General features: G+C 42.4%; 1 protein-coding gene across 1 annotated transcript in view; it reads left to right on the top strand.

Moving 5' to 3' along the window:
* The first annotated feature begins 753 nt into the window (after nt 1–753).
* znf830 (zinc finger protein 830) overlaps nt 754–16,706 on the top strand; it is a 68,933-nt gene continuing 52,980 nt past the window's right edge. The window contains exons 1-2 of the mRNA XM_063043939.1: nt 754–895; nt 14,101–14,196. Coding sequence (XP_062900009.1) covers nt 773–895; nt 14,101–14,196 — 219 coding nt within the window. The 5' untranslated portion in view covers nt 754–772. The remainder of the gene's footprint in view (nt 896–14,100; nt 14,197–16,706) is intronic.

The raw sequence follows: 16,706 nt of genomic DNA, 5'->3' as shown, positions 1-16,706 counted from the left end.
CTATCTACGTACATGGTCACTTTCTATGGACTTGGATGCCAAGGCCCCTCTGTAGATCAACAACAATCATTCTGTACATCAAAAACAGTGCAGAAAATCCATAAATCCTGTACCACCATAGCCCCAAGGATGTTGCGTCATTAGTTTTACTGTATAAAGGGTCTGAAAGAATGAGTACTGAGAATGGTATTGAAATCTATCAACCCTGATCTTTGTAAGTGACAGAGAAACCTCGCATAGATGAGTGGCTTAATCCTTCTCCTAATTTTTACATTGTTATGTTTTTGACCTACTTTGTGGGGGGAGAAATAGAATTCCAAAACTAAGGGAGAAAATGGTTGCAAAAGAAGTCAAAATCCTCAAAAATGGGAATGTAAAAATTTGGAGAACCACCATGATTCTTGATTTGCCGGCCAATATTTGTCTCCCCACTAAAACTATCTAGTACTCAGTTTACCATTTGTGGGGTTGCGGATTCGTTCTATACATTACAAACTGTTGCGCTTCAAAAATACTTTGTTGACTGTAACATGCATCATGGTGCCTTAGAAGAAAATCTGTAACTGTTAATTTTTCATCGTTGTAACCTCGGGAATATAACTTCCGTACAAGAATTCAATTTGTCGTGGCGATAATTGCGATGCAACCCCCGAGGTTGAACTCCCCTCCCCAAATAGGGGCGGAGACGGCGTGGAACTTCGCCCGGAAGTGACGTTGAACGCCGCTGAAGAAACCCATCCGGTACGCGCCGGAAGTGATCGCTGCAACGGAGATGGCGGCTCTGGTGAAGGCGAAGAAGAAAGTTGTCAACCAGCAGGAGCTGCGGCGCCTGATGAGGGAGAAGCAGCGGGCGGGCGCGAGCAGCAGAAGGATCGAGTCTCCGCTCGCTAAATATCCTTTTGGAGAGGCCGGGCAGCTGGAGGGGGTGAACCTGTTGCTCGCCATTCAGGCTCACATCCACATTTATCAATCAGTAAACAACGTGATCAACACAAACACAAAGCTGCAGGACCTCAGTAGGCCATGCCGCATCTGTGGGGAGTTATGAACAGTCGACTTTTCGGACCGAGAGACTCATGAAGGGTGGACTGCTTATTTCCCACTTTTGATGCTGCCTGACCTGCTGAACTCCTCCAGCACGTTGCAGGTGTTGCTCCAGATTTCCACTCATTCTCTCTTGTGTCACCAAGTAAACTACGCCAGTGCCCTGAGATCAGTAAAGTCGAGGGTAACGGGGAGGGGGCGGCGGGGGCTGTTGTAGACGTTCTTTTTAAACCATGAAGGATAGCGCTTTTCCGATATAGTCAAAGTCTGACCCCTTTGGTGTTTTAGTCAAAATGTTCATATAATCCCATGAACGGTTGTTGTACTCCGTTTCATATCCCTAAAATATGACTTTCAAATGCGTTGCCTGAAATTAATTGATCGGTACAATTAGCACGAGTGCTCACGTAAACTGAAATGGTCCAGGGGATGTTGTATACCTGAAAGAAAGGCAGACAAATAAATGAATTTGGCCATTATATGGAGTCATGTTTATTTTTTTTTTATGTCCAAATTGCTTTGAAATTGAGACAATCTAGAGCAGATTACTTCTTTCATTTGCAGCATCCACTAGGAAATGGGATTGGTACATCTGATGTTTTTCTGGTGTTCAATGTGCATCTAATAATGTCAGCATTCTAGTAGCTCTCATTTCATATCTTACTAGAGTAAGGAGAACGCTTGGTTATTAGTATTTGCACTCCTTTGTGCTTTGCCATTACCTAAGGGGATGCTGCTGACATTGGTAAATTTGACTGCACAGTTTCAGGACTGATGGGAAGCAAGGCAGGAGGTTACTAGTGCTCCATGAAAAATTGTTGTGGAACATTTTCAGCCACAGGTAAGATACTGGAAGATAGCTGATGATGTGCCTCTATTTAAAAAGAGTAGCAGGATAAGCTTGGTAAACTTTGCAAGACTGATGGGAAACTTACTACAGGGGATTCTGGGGGGCAAGATTTGTTTGCATTTGCAAAAGTGGGACCAATAAGGGATTGTCAGCATGGCTTTGAGCATGGGGAAAGGTGCCTCATAAATCTTGAGTTTTTTGAAGAGGTGATCGAACAGTTTGGCAGTGGATGTTGCCTAAATTAGATTAGATTTATTTATCAAATGTACATTGACATATCGAGTAAAATGTGTTGTTTACGTTCATAACCAGTGCAAGTTAAGAATGTCTTCGGGGCAGCCCACAAATGTCACCACACATTCCGATCCCTACATACCATGCTCACAATGTTCAGCAGAACACATGGTCAACATAGAGGCAACAGCAAATTAAACACCTTTCCCACCCAACACACAGCTGGTCCTTCAACCCCAGAACAGGCTGCTTCTGACTCCCTGCCCTTGCCCAGGTACCAGACTTGCAAACTTCGAGCCCTCAACCTCTGGATTCGCTGACCTCTGGGTTTTGACCCCAGGATTTCCCTCGGTCTTCCCAGGATGACCCTTGATCTCAGGAGCACATGGCCCTCAACCTTGTTTCCATTTGTTAGAAACCATAGAAAAACTACAGCACAGAAACAGGCCTTTTTGCTTAATGATCCTCTGGATTTTCACAGGATGTTGTCTCTGATTGGGATTGGGGGGGGGCAGCTTCTTCTCAGTCTGTGAGCTTACTTCGCTGGTTTAACTAGGGCTCAGTGCCATAGGAAGCTGCCACCATCCCTCCTGAACCCCCACACACCAGGGAGAGATAGCAGAAGCAGCAGTGGTGACCGCGGGCTGCCTGAAATCTCACCATTTTGGCACAGGCTGTTGGTGTAGCTGAGGCTTACGGTGGTAAGAAGTGCACTACTCGCCACCACAGTGGGCTTCAGTAAGGCCTTAGTCAAGGTAAGACGAGGCAGCAAGACCATGTAGGAGCCAGAGTGAGCAATCCGATTGAATAGGAAATTGGCTTGGTGGTAGAATGCAGAAGGTGTAAGAGAAGAATTGTTGTTCAGAATGGAGGTTTTGTCTAGTGGTGTGCCACAACGATCAGTGTTGGTTTCTTATCATTGCCATATTACTTGGACGAGAATGTTGATGACATAATTAGTAAGCTTGCAAATAACACCAAAATTGTTGGATAGTGGACAGTGGAGAAGGTTGTCTAAGGTTACATGGGAGATACATCAACTGAGAAAATAAACAGAGGAATGGCTGATTGAATTTAGCTACGTTAAATGAATTTTGTGAAGTAAAACCTGGCCAGGAATGATAGGACCCTGGAAAGTGTTGCTGAGCAGAGACACAAGAACATCATTTCCTGAAAATGGAAACATGAGTAGGATGAGGCAGGTATATTGTATGCTTGTCTTTATTGGCTGAGGCTATGGTTAAAAGAATTGGAACATCATGTTTCCGATTTACAAAATATTGGCTAGTGGTATATTGTCTGCATTTCTGATTTCCTGACCATGGTAAAGATGTGACAAATCTCTAGAAGGCACAGAAGAGATTCACAAGGAGGACGTGAGTCAAAAAGAGATTGAATAATGTAGAGCCTCAGGAGAGTCTGCAGATGCTGGAAATCTGGAGCAACGCTCTCAAAATGCTGGATAAATTCAGCAGGTTATGCAACATCTCGAGGAAAATGGAACAGTTACTGTTTCAGGACAAGACCCTTCAACAGAACTGTTGCTTTGAATAATCTGGGTGTTTTTTTCCTGAAGAAAAAGAAGGTGAGAGGTACACACACAAAATGCTGGGAGAAATTCAGCATGTCAGGCAGCATCGATGGGGGAGAATCATATCAGGCTGAGACCCTTTTTCAGCGATGGAAAATAAATGGCTAGAAGCCAGAATAATGAAGTAGGGGAGGAGGAGGAAGACAAGTTAGCACTTGAGAACTGAGAACAGATGATGGGGCAGGTGGGTTGGTGGGGGAGGGTGGATAAAGTCAGCGGCTTTAGAGGTGATCGGTGGAAGAGACATAGAAATGAAGAAGAAGGAATCTAATAAGGGCAGTGAACCTTGGAATAAAGGGACGGAAGGGTGGAACCAGAGGGAAGAGACAGCTTGAGAGGTAACCAGAATAGGGGATGGAAAACCAAAGTAGGGCTAAGTCGGTGGTAGGTACTGGAAGTCAGATAAATCGATATTTATACCATCAGGTTGGAGACCACCCTGACAGAATATGAGGCGTTGCTCCTCCAACTTGAGTTTGGCCTTTCATGGCAGTAGAGGCAACCATGGATAGTAAGATTGGCAATGGGAAGTTGGAGTAGAATTGGTAGCCACAGGGAGATCCTGTCTTTTGCGGCAGACAGAACAAAGGTGCTCAATGAAACTGTTCTCCAATCTGAGTCGGGCCTCACCGATGTAGAGATGGCCACACCAGATATAACAGATGGCTCCAACAGACTCACAGGTGAAGTGTTGCCTCACCTGAAGGTCTGTTTGCATCCCTGAGTAGTGGAGGGAGGAGGTGTAGGGGCAGGTGTAGCACTTGTCACACTTGCAGGGGAAAGTGCCAGGAGGGAGATCATTGGCAGGGGGGCAGGAGAAATGAGTGGACAAGGGAGTAACGGAAAGAAAACCCTATGGAAAACAGAGGTGGGGAGGAGGAAAGATGTGCTTAGTGTAAAGATCCCATGGAAGATGGCAGAAGTTGAGAATGATTTGCTGGATACAGAGGCTAGTGGGATGGTAAGTAAGCACCTGAGATGCTTTATCCATGCAAGAGGATGGAGAGAGGGCAAATGTGCAGGGAATGGAGAAGATCTGGGTGAGGGCAGCATTGATGGAGGTGGAAGGTAAACACCATTTTTTGGAAAAAAAAGCGGACATCTCAGATGTTCTAGAATGGAAAGTCTCACTTTAAGAGCAGATGCAGTGGAGATGGAGGAACCGAGAGAAAGGAATAGCATTTTTAAAAGAGAGTGGGAAGAGATCTCGTCAGGATAAATGTGAAAATCTATGAGTTTGTAAAAGATGTTAATCAACAGTCTTCTCTAGAGGGTGAAGTGATATGATGCAGGTATATAAAATTAAGAGATTACTGTGATAGACGGGTAATAGTAAGAGGTTAATGGACTGTTTCTCATGGTAGCAAGATGCATAAGTTCAAGGTGAGAGGACATTTAAAGGATATCTGATGAGTAAACTTTACACATAGACTGGTTGCCAGAGGAGTTGGTTTGGGCAGGCACAGTTACAAGATTTAAGAGATATCTATACAAGTACTCAAATAAGCAGGGCATAGAAGAATGTGGAATTGCTGCAGGAAAATTGGATTAGAGTAGATAATCCAATGTTTCTATACTGTACAACTCCAAGACCTGAAGGAATGGATAAAACTCTGAGAGACATAGACAGGGAAGGTAATCAGGGTCTCTTTTGCAGAGTGGAAATGTCAAATACTAGAGGGCATAGCTTCAAGCTGAGAGGTGGGAAGTGTAAAGGAGATTCCCAAGGCAAGTTTATTTATACAGAGTGGTAGGTGCATTGAAAGTAGTGGAAGCAGATATGATAGCAACACTTAAAAGGCATTCAGTGGGCAGGGAATGAAGAGATGTAGATATGGTGCAGGCAGATGTGCAGTTTAAATTGGCATCGCAGTGGCACAGACACTGCGGATCAAAGGGTCTGTCCCTGGGCTGTACTGATTTCAGTGTTGTGCATCTCACCCCGGTACATCATGAAGTTTATTTATGTATTGCTGGAATGAACAGGAATTCTCGCACCTGGAACTTCCTGCTGCTATTCTATCCCTATGAGGACCCCAGCAGGTCTCCTGACATCTTTGCCTTTTATGTCATTGATTGATTATGTCCATGTCTCCCTCAAACAGATTTTTATGCCAAAACAGGATAACATATCTGGTCTCCTTGCTTGATTATCATCAATTTTAAACGTACATTTAATACAATCTATTTGGTTTTAGCTCAAATTGTTTAAGAAATGCTTACTATTAAAGAGAAATATCAAATGTAAACAGTCCCTTTGGCCCACTGAATTCTTCTGAGCCATCAGACACTCATTTTTACACTAATCCTATCTTGACTGATATCTTTCTTATAGTCCTATGAATTCCAGCATACTTCCTTCCAAATTCTGCCTTGATCTATTTCCACTTCCTGCCTCATCCCACTATACTGCATCTGTGGGCATTCATTGACATTTCATTTCTCTTTCTCCACACTTCTGCTCCTCTTGCCAGTTCTTTAACATACTTGTTCCATATCACATTCAAAGTCCTTATGTGCATTTCCAATCAAGGTATTCTTCCTTTCCTGAAATTGTCACCATCTTAGATGTCCAAAACTTCTCATTTAAATCCCCCTCCCAGTCCTATATTTAAAACTTTTTTTGTTAATAACTCATTAATGAGAAGTAGACAATACAAGCTGGCATTCATTGTCAAGTCCTAATTGCTCTAAAAGTAGACTGTGGGAATCAACCACGTTGATGGGACTGGATTCACAAAGAAGCTTGACTGTGTAAGTATAGATGTCCTTTCCCTTTAGGACGTTAGTGATACAGTTTTTTTTCCTACAGCCATCCAGTAGTGCCATATTATCATTGCTGAGATTACATCCTTTTTGAAGTTTCAGGTTTATTTGATCACTTCAGTTTCCTTTCACCGATTACCATGGTTGGATCCTAGTTAAGTCTGGTTCAGTGGCCTTGAGCTCAGATTGCAGCTTCTTTAGTCCTTATGAAGGCTCAATGGCATGAGACATTGACGATCAGAGCACCACAGAGTCATAGAGAACTACAGCACGGAAACAGGCCTTTCGGCCCAGCTTGCCCGAGTTGAGGTTTTGAAACTGCCTGTTATTAGGTCATTAAGTGGCAGGATTGAGAATACATCACCAGTGAGTATGTAAGGAAAGGCGGGCAAGGCTGAGGTAATAGGCGAAAAGGGAGGGATGGGTTGAAGTGTGTTTTATTTCAGTGCTAGGAGTATTAAGACTGTGAGAAATGAACTTGGAGCATGGATCAGTACATGAACTTATGTTGTGATCATAATAGACTTTGTTGAGATTAGGAGAGGATTTGATAGTAATATTCCAGCGTTTCGATATTTTAGAATAGACAGGGAGGTAGAAGCGGGTGGGATGGGGGAACATCACAGCTGCACTCAATGGCAATATAGTGGAGGGCTGATATTCCAAGTCTGTTTGGGTGTAAGTCAAAAGTAAGAAAGGTGTCACACTATTGGGATTATACCACAGGACAATGCCCCCCACCTCCCAATAACCACTGGAAATTCAGCAGTAGATACATAGGTAAATTAGGAAAGGTGAAAAAAACAACAGAATTGTCACGGATGATTTCAACTTCCCCAATGTAAACTGGAACTTCTATTGCACAAGGGGTTTTGATGGGGCAGAATTTGTTAGATGCTTCCAGGAAGGTTTCTTAAATCATGAAGTAGATGGTTCAACTAGTGGAGGTGAATTGTGGACCTGGTAGTAGGGATCTGATGTTGGCTGGGTGACTGACCTTTCAGTAGGAGAACATTTAGGGGACAGTGATCACAACTCCAGAAGCTTTAAGTTAGCTGTGAATAAAGGTAAATCTGGACCTTGTGGGAGTACATTAAATTGGGGCAGGTCAAACTATGAGAGTATTAAGCAAGACCAAGGGAGAGTTAATTGAGAGCAGCTGTTAATGTGCAAGTCCACATCTGGCATGTGGAAGGTGTTTAAAGACCAACTGCAGAGAGTACAGGATGCATATATTCCTTTAAGAAAAGAGCAAGTATGGCAGGGCAGTGGAACTTTAGATTATGAGAGAGGTGATGAATTTGGTCAAGGAAAAGGAAGCGTATGTAAGGATTAGGAAGCTACAGTCAAACTGAGCCCCTGAGGATAATGGAGAAGCTAGAAAAGAACTCAAGAAGGAAATTAGGAGAGCCTGGAGGGGCCATGCAATGCCCTCAACAAGTGGGATTAAAAAGGAGCCAAAGACATTCTACATGTGCACTAGGGCAAGGGGGTAATTAGGGAACAGGTGGGACCACTGAAGGATAAAAGAGGGTACATGTGCTTGAAGGTGGAGGATGTGGGCAAAGTCCTAAGTGAGTACGTTCTGTCATTATTTACCAGTAGCTGGAAGTGAGATCAGTGTGAAGCAGGCTAATATACCAGAGCATTTTGCGATTAATGAACAAATACTGTTGGCTCTCATGAAGAACATGAAGGTGGATAACTTCCCAGGGCCTGATGGGATACACCCCAGTTTATTGAGAAGCAAAGGATGAAATTACTGGATCTTTTACCAAAATCTTCATATCCTTTCTAGTCACAGGGAAGGTTCCAGTGGACTAGTGAATAGCTAATGCTCTTCTGTTATTAAATAGGGGTATAGGAATAGACTGGTGACTCTCACATTAATGGTAGGGAAGCTACTGGACAGGATTCTTGCGGTAGGGTTTATGAACATTGGAGAATCATGGTTTAATTAGAGGCAGTCAGCATGACTTTGTGTGGGACAAGTCAGGTCTTATGTTGATTGCGTTTTTCAAGGAAGTGATGAAGGTAGAGCTCTGGATGTTGTCTACGTGAATTTTAGTAAAGTATTTGACTAGGTCACATGTAGTAGGCACATCCAGAATTTTGAGATGCATGGGCTGTGGTGATTGTCATTTGGATTCTGAATTGGCTTGCCCATAGAAGACGAGGTAGTGGACAATAGACGTTTTGGCTGCAGGTCCTTGACTGGTGGTGTGTTGCAGTGATCTGTACTGGGGTGCCTGTTGGTTCTGATAAATGACTTGGATGAAAACATGGATGGGTGCAGTAATAAGTTTGCAGAGGATGTAAAGAATGGTGACGTTGTGGATAATATAGAAGACTGCCAAAGCATACAAGTGCATATAGATCAGTTGCAGATATGGGTGAAGAAAGAACAGATAGTGAAGTGTTGCACTTTGGGAGATTAAATGTAAAAGTGTTGTACACAAGTAATGGCAGAACCCTTAATAATGTTGATGTACAGAGGGGTCTTGGTGTCTCAGTCCATAACTACGTGAAAGCAGTTGCCCAGATTGATAGGTAAAGAGGACAAATGACATGCTTGCCTTTATTCGTCGAGGCACTAAGTTGAAGACTCAGGAAGTTACGTTGTAGCTTTGTAAAGCTCTAGCTTGCCTGCACATCTGAAGTATTGCATTCAGTTTTATTCACCCCAGTATGTGAAGGTTGTGGCAATGGTGTAGGAGTGACTTACCAGGATTGGACAGATTGGAGTTGTTTTCTCTGGGGCTGCAGAGGCTGAGGACAGAGACCTGATAGAGACTTATCAGTCCATGAGGGCATAGAGTAGGCAGCTGTATCTTTTTAACCCAGTGTCAAAATGTCTAATGCTAGAGGGCATGTATTTAAGGTGAGGGGAAGGGTGTTAAATTCAAAAACGTGTGTGGCTTTTTTTTTGTACACAGAAGTGGTGGGTGCCTGGAATGCGCTGCTCGGGGCATTACTGGAGTGAAATACAAAGGAGTTGTTTAAGAAGCTCTTAGATAGGCACCATCAATATCTAGAGAATGGAATGGTTTGGACATGTAGGCAGAAGGGAGACTGCTTTAGTAGGTTTTTGGTTAAGCCAGTGCGGCATTGTCAGCCCGTGTCTGGTCGTCCACTATGTTGTTTATGTTCTTTTAGTAGTTTAGTTTAAAGCACTTAGCTTGAATTACTGAGGGTAGAAATAGCTACGTTATATTTTGCAATCTTTCACATGGTAGAAAAAAGAGGCAAGAATAATCTGTTTTGATTTGATATCTTGGTGTGTTACAGTGCATGGTTTTATTTGACTCCATAATTTACTCTGGTTTTTGCATTCCTGAATAAATACAATGATAATATTTATTAATATTTCTCCTTCTGAACTTCAATTCACCAACGTCTGACCTGGTGGGCCAATTATTGCTGAAGTGGGTCTGTAGCAGTGACCTCATTAGATAGACTAGTTTTTACTTACAAGTTGCTTTTTAGCAGAATAACAATGGCACAAAATCATCAGGAGCCTCAATAGATAATGAGATATATGGTGCATATCCTGAACAATTGAGGATCTAAGGATTAAAAATTAACAGAGAAAATAATTCAAGCAATTGAAATTCAGTGTCAGAAAAGGCCGAAGTCTAATAGAGCACACAACAGTACAGCACTTCAGCCCACATTGTTGTGTCAACCCTCTAAACTACTCCAAGATCCATCTAACCTTTTCTTCCTACATAGCCATCCATTTTTCTTTCATCCATGTACCTACCTAAGAACCTCTTAAATGTTCCTAATGTATCTGTTTCTACCATCGTCCACAACCTGTGATATCCCCCCATACTCCAAACTTCTTAAAGTTATGCTCGCTTGTATGAGCCATTTCTGCCCTGGGAAAAACTGTCTGTAAATTAACATCTTGTACACCTCCCAAGTCCTCTTTCATCCTCCAAAGAGAAAAGCCCCAGTTTTCTTAATCTATTCTCATAAAACAAGCTTTCTAATCCAGGCAGCATCCTGGTAAAGCTCCTCTGCACTCTCTTTATAGCTTCCAAATATTCTGATAATGAGGTGACGAGAACTGAACACAATACTCCAAGTGTGGTCTAACCAAGGTTTTATAGAGCTACATTACCTTGTGGCCCTTGAACATAACCCTCTGATTAATAATGCCCAGCATACCATATACCGTCTTAACCACCCTATCAACTTGTGCTGTTATCAACTTGCATGCAACTTTGAGAGATCTATGGACGTGAACCCCAAGATCCCCCTGTTTCTCTACACTTCTAAGAATCGTACCATTAACCTTGTATTCTACCTTGAAGTTGGACTTTCCAAAATGAATCAATTCATACCTTTTTGGGTTGAACTCCATCTGTTCATCATGCCCGCTCTGCATCCTGTCAATGTCCTGTTGTAACTTATCCACAGCACCGCCAACCTTTGTGTCATCTGCAAACTTGCATACCTTTCCACCTCCTCATCTGAGTCATTTATAAAAATTACGAAGGACAAGGGTCCCAGAATAGATCCTTGCAGAACACTACTAGTCACCAATCTCCAGGCAGAATACTCTCCATCTAGTTCTATACTCTGCCTTTTATAGGCAAGCCAATTTGGAATCCACACAGCCAGGCTTCCCTGGTTCGCAGGCCTCCTGACTTTCTGAATGAGCCTAACATGGGGAACCTTGTTGAATTAATTACTAAAATCTATACACACCACATTCACTGCTCTGCCTTCATTAAGATGTTTTGTCACTCCCTCACAAAACCATGTTGATTTTTCCAAATCGACTATGCTTCTCCAAATGATTGTAATTCTTGTGCCTAAGAATCCTCTCCAGTAGTTTGCCCAACAAGATTGGGGGCGTAGTGAGGAAGGATATCAAAACTAGCAGTGGGATCTGGACCAACTTGAAAATGGGCTGAAAAGTAGCAATTGACTTTAATGCAGACAACTGTGAGGTGTTGCAGTTTGGGAGGATAAACTATGGTAGGAATTATCCGGTGAGTGCCAGACCATAAGGAGTGTGGTAGAACACAGGGAATACTGATCCATAATTCCTTAAAAGTGGTATCACAGGTTGATAGGGTTGTAAAGAGAGCTTTTGGCACATTGGCCTTCATAAATCAATATATTGAGCACAGGAGTTGGGATTTTATGTTGAAGTTGTATAACACATTGGTAAGGCCTGACTTGAGGTATTATATGCAGTTCTGGTCACCTTCCTGCAGGAAACATATCAATATGTTTGAAAGATTGCAGAGAAAATGTGAAGGATATTGCCAGGGTTTGAGGATCTGAATTACAGGGAAAGGTTGAACAGGTTATGACTTCATTCCCTGTAGCGTAGGAGAATAAGGTGAGTTCAGATAGAGGTATACAGAATTGTGAGGGTATAGATAGGGTGAATGTAAGCAGGCTCTTTCCACTGAGCAACACACATCAAAGTTGCTGGTGAACGCAGCAGGCCAGGCAGCATCTCTAGGAAGTTACTAGCTCTTCTTTCTTTCAGTTAGTCCTGACGAAGGGTCTCGGCCCAAAACGTCGACTGTACCTCTTCCTAGAGATGCTGCTTGATGTGTGTTGCTTGAATTTCCAGCATCTGCAGATTTCCTTGTGTTTGCGTCTTGTCACTGAGGTTGGATGAGATTAGAACTAGAGGTCATGGGTTAAGGGTGAAAGGTGAAATGTTTAAGGGTAACATGATGGGGAACTTCACTCAGAGAGTAGTGACAGTGTGGAATGCGCTGCCAAAGGAAGCTGTAGATGCAGGATTGATTTCAACATTTAAGAGAAATTTGGATAAGTACATGGATGGGAGGGGTATGGAGGTCTATGGTCTGGGTGCAGGTTGACTTTACTAAGCAGATTAAGACCATAAGACACAGGAACAGTTAGCCCATTTGGCCCATTGAGTCTGCTTGCCATTCCATCGTAACTGATTGATTATCCCTCTCAACTCCATTCTCCTGCCTTCTCCCTGTAATCATTGATTAGTCAAGAACCTATCAACCTCAGCCTTAAATATACCCAATGACTTGGCCTGCACAGCCATTTGTGGCAATGAATTCCATAGATTCACCACCCTCTAGCTGAAGAAAATTTTCCTCATCTCTCTTCTAAATGGACATCCTCAGGTCTGAAGCTGTGCCCTCTTGTCCTAGGCTCCCCCACTATAGGAAACATCTTCTCCACATCCATTCTATTGGGGCCTTTCAATATTCTATAGGTTTCAATGACATTCCCCCTTAGTCTTCTAAGCTTTATATGTTAACCCTTTCATTCCTGGGATCATTCTCGTGAACATCCTCTGGACCTTCTCTAATGACAGCACAACTTTTCTTAGATAAGGGGCCCAAAACTCTTAATGCTCCAAGTACAGTCTGATCAATGCCTTATAAAGCTTCAGCAATAAAACCTTGCTTTTATATTCTAGTCCTCTTGAAATGAATGCTAACATTGCATTTGCCTTCCTTGCCACAAACTCAACCTGCTGGTTAACCTTCTGGAAATCTTGCACAAGGACTCCCAAGTCTCTTTGCACATATGATTTTTGAATTTTTTTCCCCCATTTAAAAAACAGCCCATGCCTTTATTCCTTCTGTCAAAGTGCATGACTATGCACTCATAGTTTGGCATTGGACTAGATGAGCTGAAGGGCCTGTTTCAGTTGTGTTCTGTGACTGACCACTGATGTAAGACTCACTGGTCTATAATTCCCGGGGTTATCTCTGTTACCTTTCTTGAACAAAGAGATAACATTTGCCACCTCCAATCTAGCACTAATGTTGTAGCCAGCGAGGACTTGGGGATCAGTGCCCGGGCAGCAGTCTCTTGCCTCGCTTCCTGTAGAAACCTGGGTTATATCCCATCCAGCCCTGGGAATTTACCTTCCTAATGTTTTCAAAAGTTCTAGCAAAACATCTTTGTTAAGGTTGACATGATCCAGCTTATCAGCATGTTCTATGCTGACCTCGGATTCATCAAGGTCCTTCTCACTGATGAGTACTGATGCAATGTATTCATTGAGGACCTCCCCTAACTCTTCTGACTCCAGACACAAAATTCCCTTTTTTAATCCTGATTGGTCCTACCCTGATTCTAGTTGTGCTCCTGTTCTTAATTTTCCATATAGAATGCCTTGGGTTTTACTTAGTCTTACTCATGTCCCTTCTATCTCTCCCCAATCCATTATTAAACCACCTTGTAACTCTCAAGAGCCACTCGAATGCCTGATATTCAAAACCAGTTCTAGGCTTCTAATTCAGACAGTCTAGTGGCATAACACAGATGTCTAGCAATATTTAGAACTGAGTGGAAGGTTGGATTTCAGCATATGCTTGGGAGCCCAAAGGCTCCTCTTGGATAAGTTGGTGTGAACCATCACATCTGAATGGACCTGCTGGCTTTTAAGCAGAAGATCTGACTCAATGTTTCTTTTCCATTACTTTCTTTTAAACATTTGGCATATTCTCATGCAGCCTGTTATTTTGTTGTACCTATACAGCGAGAATTCACACTTAAACAGAGATAATGATAAGTACTGTGTTTGAAATTCTTATATCAAATGCATAAACTTTTGAAGTTTGCTTTACCTTAACTAGTTCGAACATATAACAGTTTAGGTCATCTCAGCTGTGTGATTTGCAGCACTCCAGTGAAAAATGAACTACTGTGGCAGACACACATTCTGGGGAAGCAACATAAAGAGGTAAGAATATGGTTACTTAGTACGAAACAACAAGCTCCAAAACCTAGGCTTCTGTATCTCCCTCTGCAGCTGAATCTTTCACTTCCTCATTGGAAGACCACAGTCAGTGTGGCTTGAAAATAATATCTCCTCCTCCCTGTTGATCAATATTGGCACACCTCAAAACACGTGCTTAGCCCACTGCTCTACTATCTCTGCATCCATGACTGGGTAGTTAAGCACAGCTCAAGTGCCATCTATAAATTTGCAGATGACTCATCACCCAGGACATACCCTCTTCTCATTGTTACCATGAAGGCGTTGTTACAGGGGCCTGAAGACACATACTCAAAGTTTTAGGAACAGCTTCTTCCCCTCTGCAATCAGATTTATGAATGGACTTTGAACTCATGTACAGTATGTCATTATTTAGTATAGTCAGATATATCTTGTTCTAATGTATAGTTTTATTATGTATTGCAATATACTGCCACAACCAACAAATTTCATGGCATATGCCAGTAATATTAAACTTTATTCTGTTATGTTACATCAATTCCAAAAATGTGACACTATAAACTAAGTTTTGTATTGTCAGTTTTGCTTTTTTTTAAAAAAAAACACAAATTCTTTGTGGTATGGGTTAAAGGGAGTAATGATGTTAAAACTGGTTTTGGGACAGAGGCCAACACAATGGTTGACCCCTTCATAGCCATATATTGCAGTCCTGTAAAACTTGTAGCTTGTGTACAGATGAAAATTCTGACTATGTCAAGTTAAACTAATCTATGATCCGTCAGAGAAGGCGATGGTTTTTGAGCCACCTCCTCTACTTGGTTTAGCTGTTCACCACTATTCGTGACAAATATAGGGTGTTGCACTATTAATCAGGGACAACATCACAGCGGTACTCGGGCTGGACATAATGGAGGGCTCTTCCACTGAGCCTGTATGGATAGAACTCAAAAAAATAGGAAGCGTGGAACCACTAGCATTGTACTACAGACCTCTGCTGCCCACCCCCAATTGCCACTGGGACATTAAGGAATACATATGCAGGCTGATTTAGGAAAGGTGTAAAATAATAGGGTTGTTGTCATATGTCATGGGGGATTTCAACTTCCCGGATGTAAACCGGAACTTTCTTAGTGCAAGAGGTTTAGATGAGGCAGAGGTTTTGTTTTGGTGCATCCAGGATGGTTACTTACATTGTTGATAGTCCAACAGGAGGAAAGGCTGTACTGTACCTAGTGTTCAGTAATGAGCCTGATCAGTGACCGACCTTTCAGTGGGTGAGCGGTTAGTGAACAGTGACCACAACTCCTTGAGTTTTAAGATAGCTATAGATAAAGGATAAGTATGGACCTTGTGGGAGACTATTAAATTGGAGCAGGGCAGATTATGAGAGCATTAGGTAGGAACTAGGGAGAGGTAATTGGGAACAGCTTTAGGGCATCCATAACTGACGTGTGGAGGGTGCTTGAAGACAAAATACACAGCGTACAGGACAGAAAGGACAAAGATGGCATTGCAAGAGAACTTTGGATGACAAGAGAGGTGATGTATTTAGGCAAGGAGAAAATGGAAACTACTTAGGAAAGTAGTTTCAAACAGCCTTGAATCAGAATCGGGTTCAATAACACCTGCATATGTTGTGAAATTTGTTAACTTTATGGCAGCATACAATAAAGTACATGATAAATAAATATAAAGAGAAAAAAGACCTGAGTTACATTAAATATATACATGTCTATTAAATAGTTAAGTTCAAATAAATAGTGCAAAAAAAACAGAAAGCGGATGGCAGAGGGGAAGAAGCTGTTCCTGAATTGCTGAGTGTGTACCTTCTACATAATGGTAGCAGTGTGAAGAGGGCACGTCCTGGGTGGTGGAGATCCCTAATGATGGACACCACCTTCCAAAGGCACCGCTCCTTGAAATGTCTAGGATACTTCAGAGCCTAGTACCCGTGATGGAGTTGACTAGTTTTACAGTCTCTGCGACTTACTTTGATATTCTGGAGTAGCTGCCCCGCCCCCCCCAATACCAGACAGAGATACAGTGAGTTAGAATGCTGTCCATGGTACATTTGTTGAAGTTTTTGAGTGTTTTAGTTTACAGACCAAATCTCCTCAAACTCCTAATGAGATATAGCCATTGTCTTGCCTTCTTTATAGCTGCATCAATATGTTGTATCCAGGTTAGGGCCTCAAAGGTATTGACATCCATGAACTTGAAATTGCTCACTCTCTCCACTTCTGATTTCTCTATGAGGATTGGTTTTTGTTCCCTCGTCTTACCCTTTCTTAAGTCCACATCCAGCTCTTTGGTCTTGCTGATGTCGAGTGCAAGATTGTTGCTGCGACGCCACTCAACTAACTGGTATATCTTGCTCCTGTACGCCCTTTCATCACCATCTGAAATTCTGCCAACAATGGTTTTATCATCAGCAAATTTATAGATGACATTGAGGATTATAAAGAACCCAGAAAAGAACTTAAGAGGGAATTAAGAAAGACATGAGGGGTCAC

The sequence above is a fragment of the Mobula hypostoma genome, chromosome 3 (genome assembly GCF_963921235.1).
Source record: "Mobula hypostoma chromosome 3, sMobHyp1.1, whole genome shotgun sequence".
Lineage (NCBI taxonomy): Eukaryota > Metazoa > Chordata > Chondrichthyes > Myliobatiformes > Myliobatidae > Mobula > Mobula hypostoma.
The sequence above is the reverse complement of the archived record's forward strand: the minus strand, read 5'-3'. Positions and strand labels throughout refer to the sequence as shown.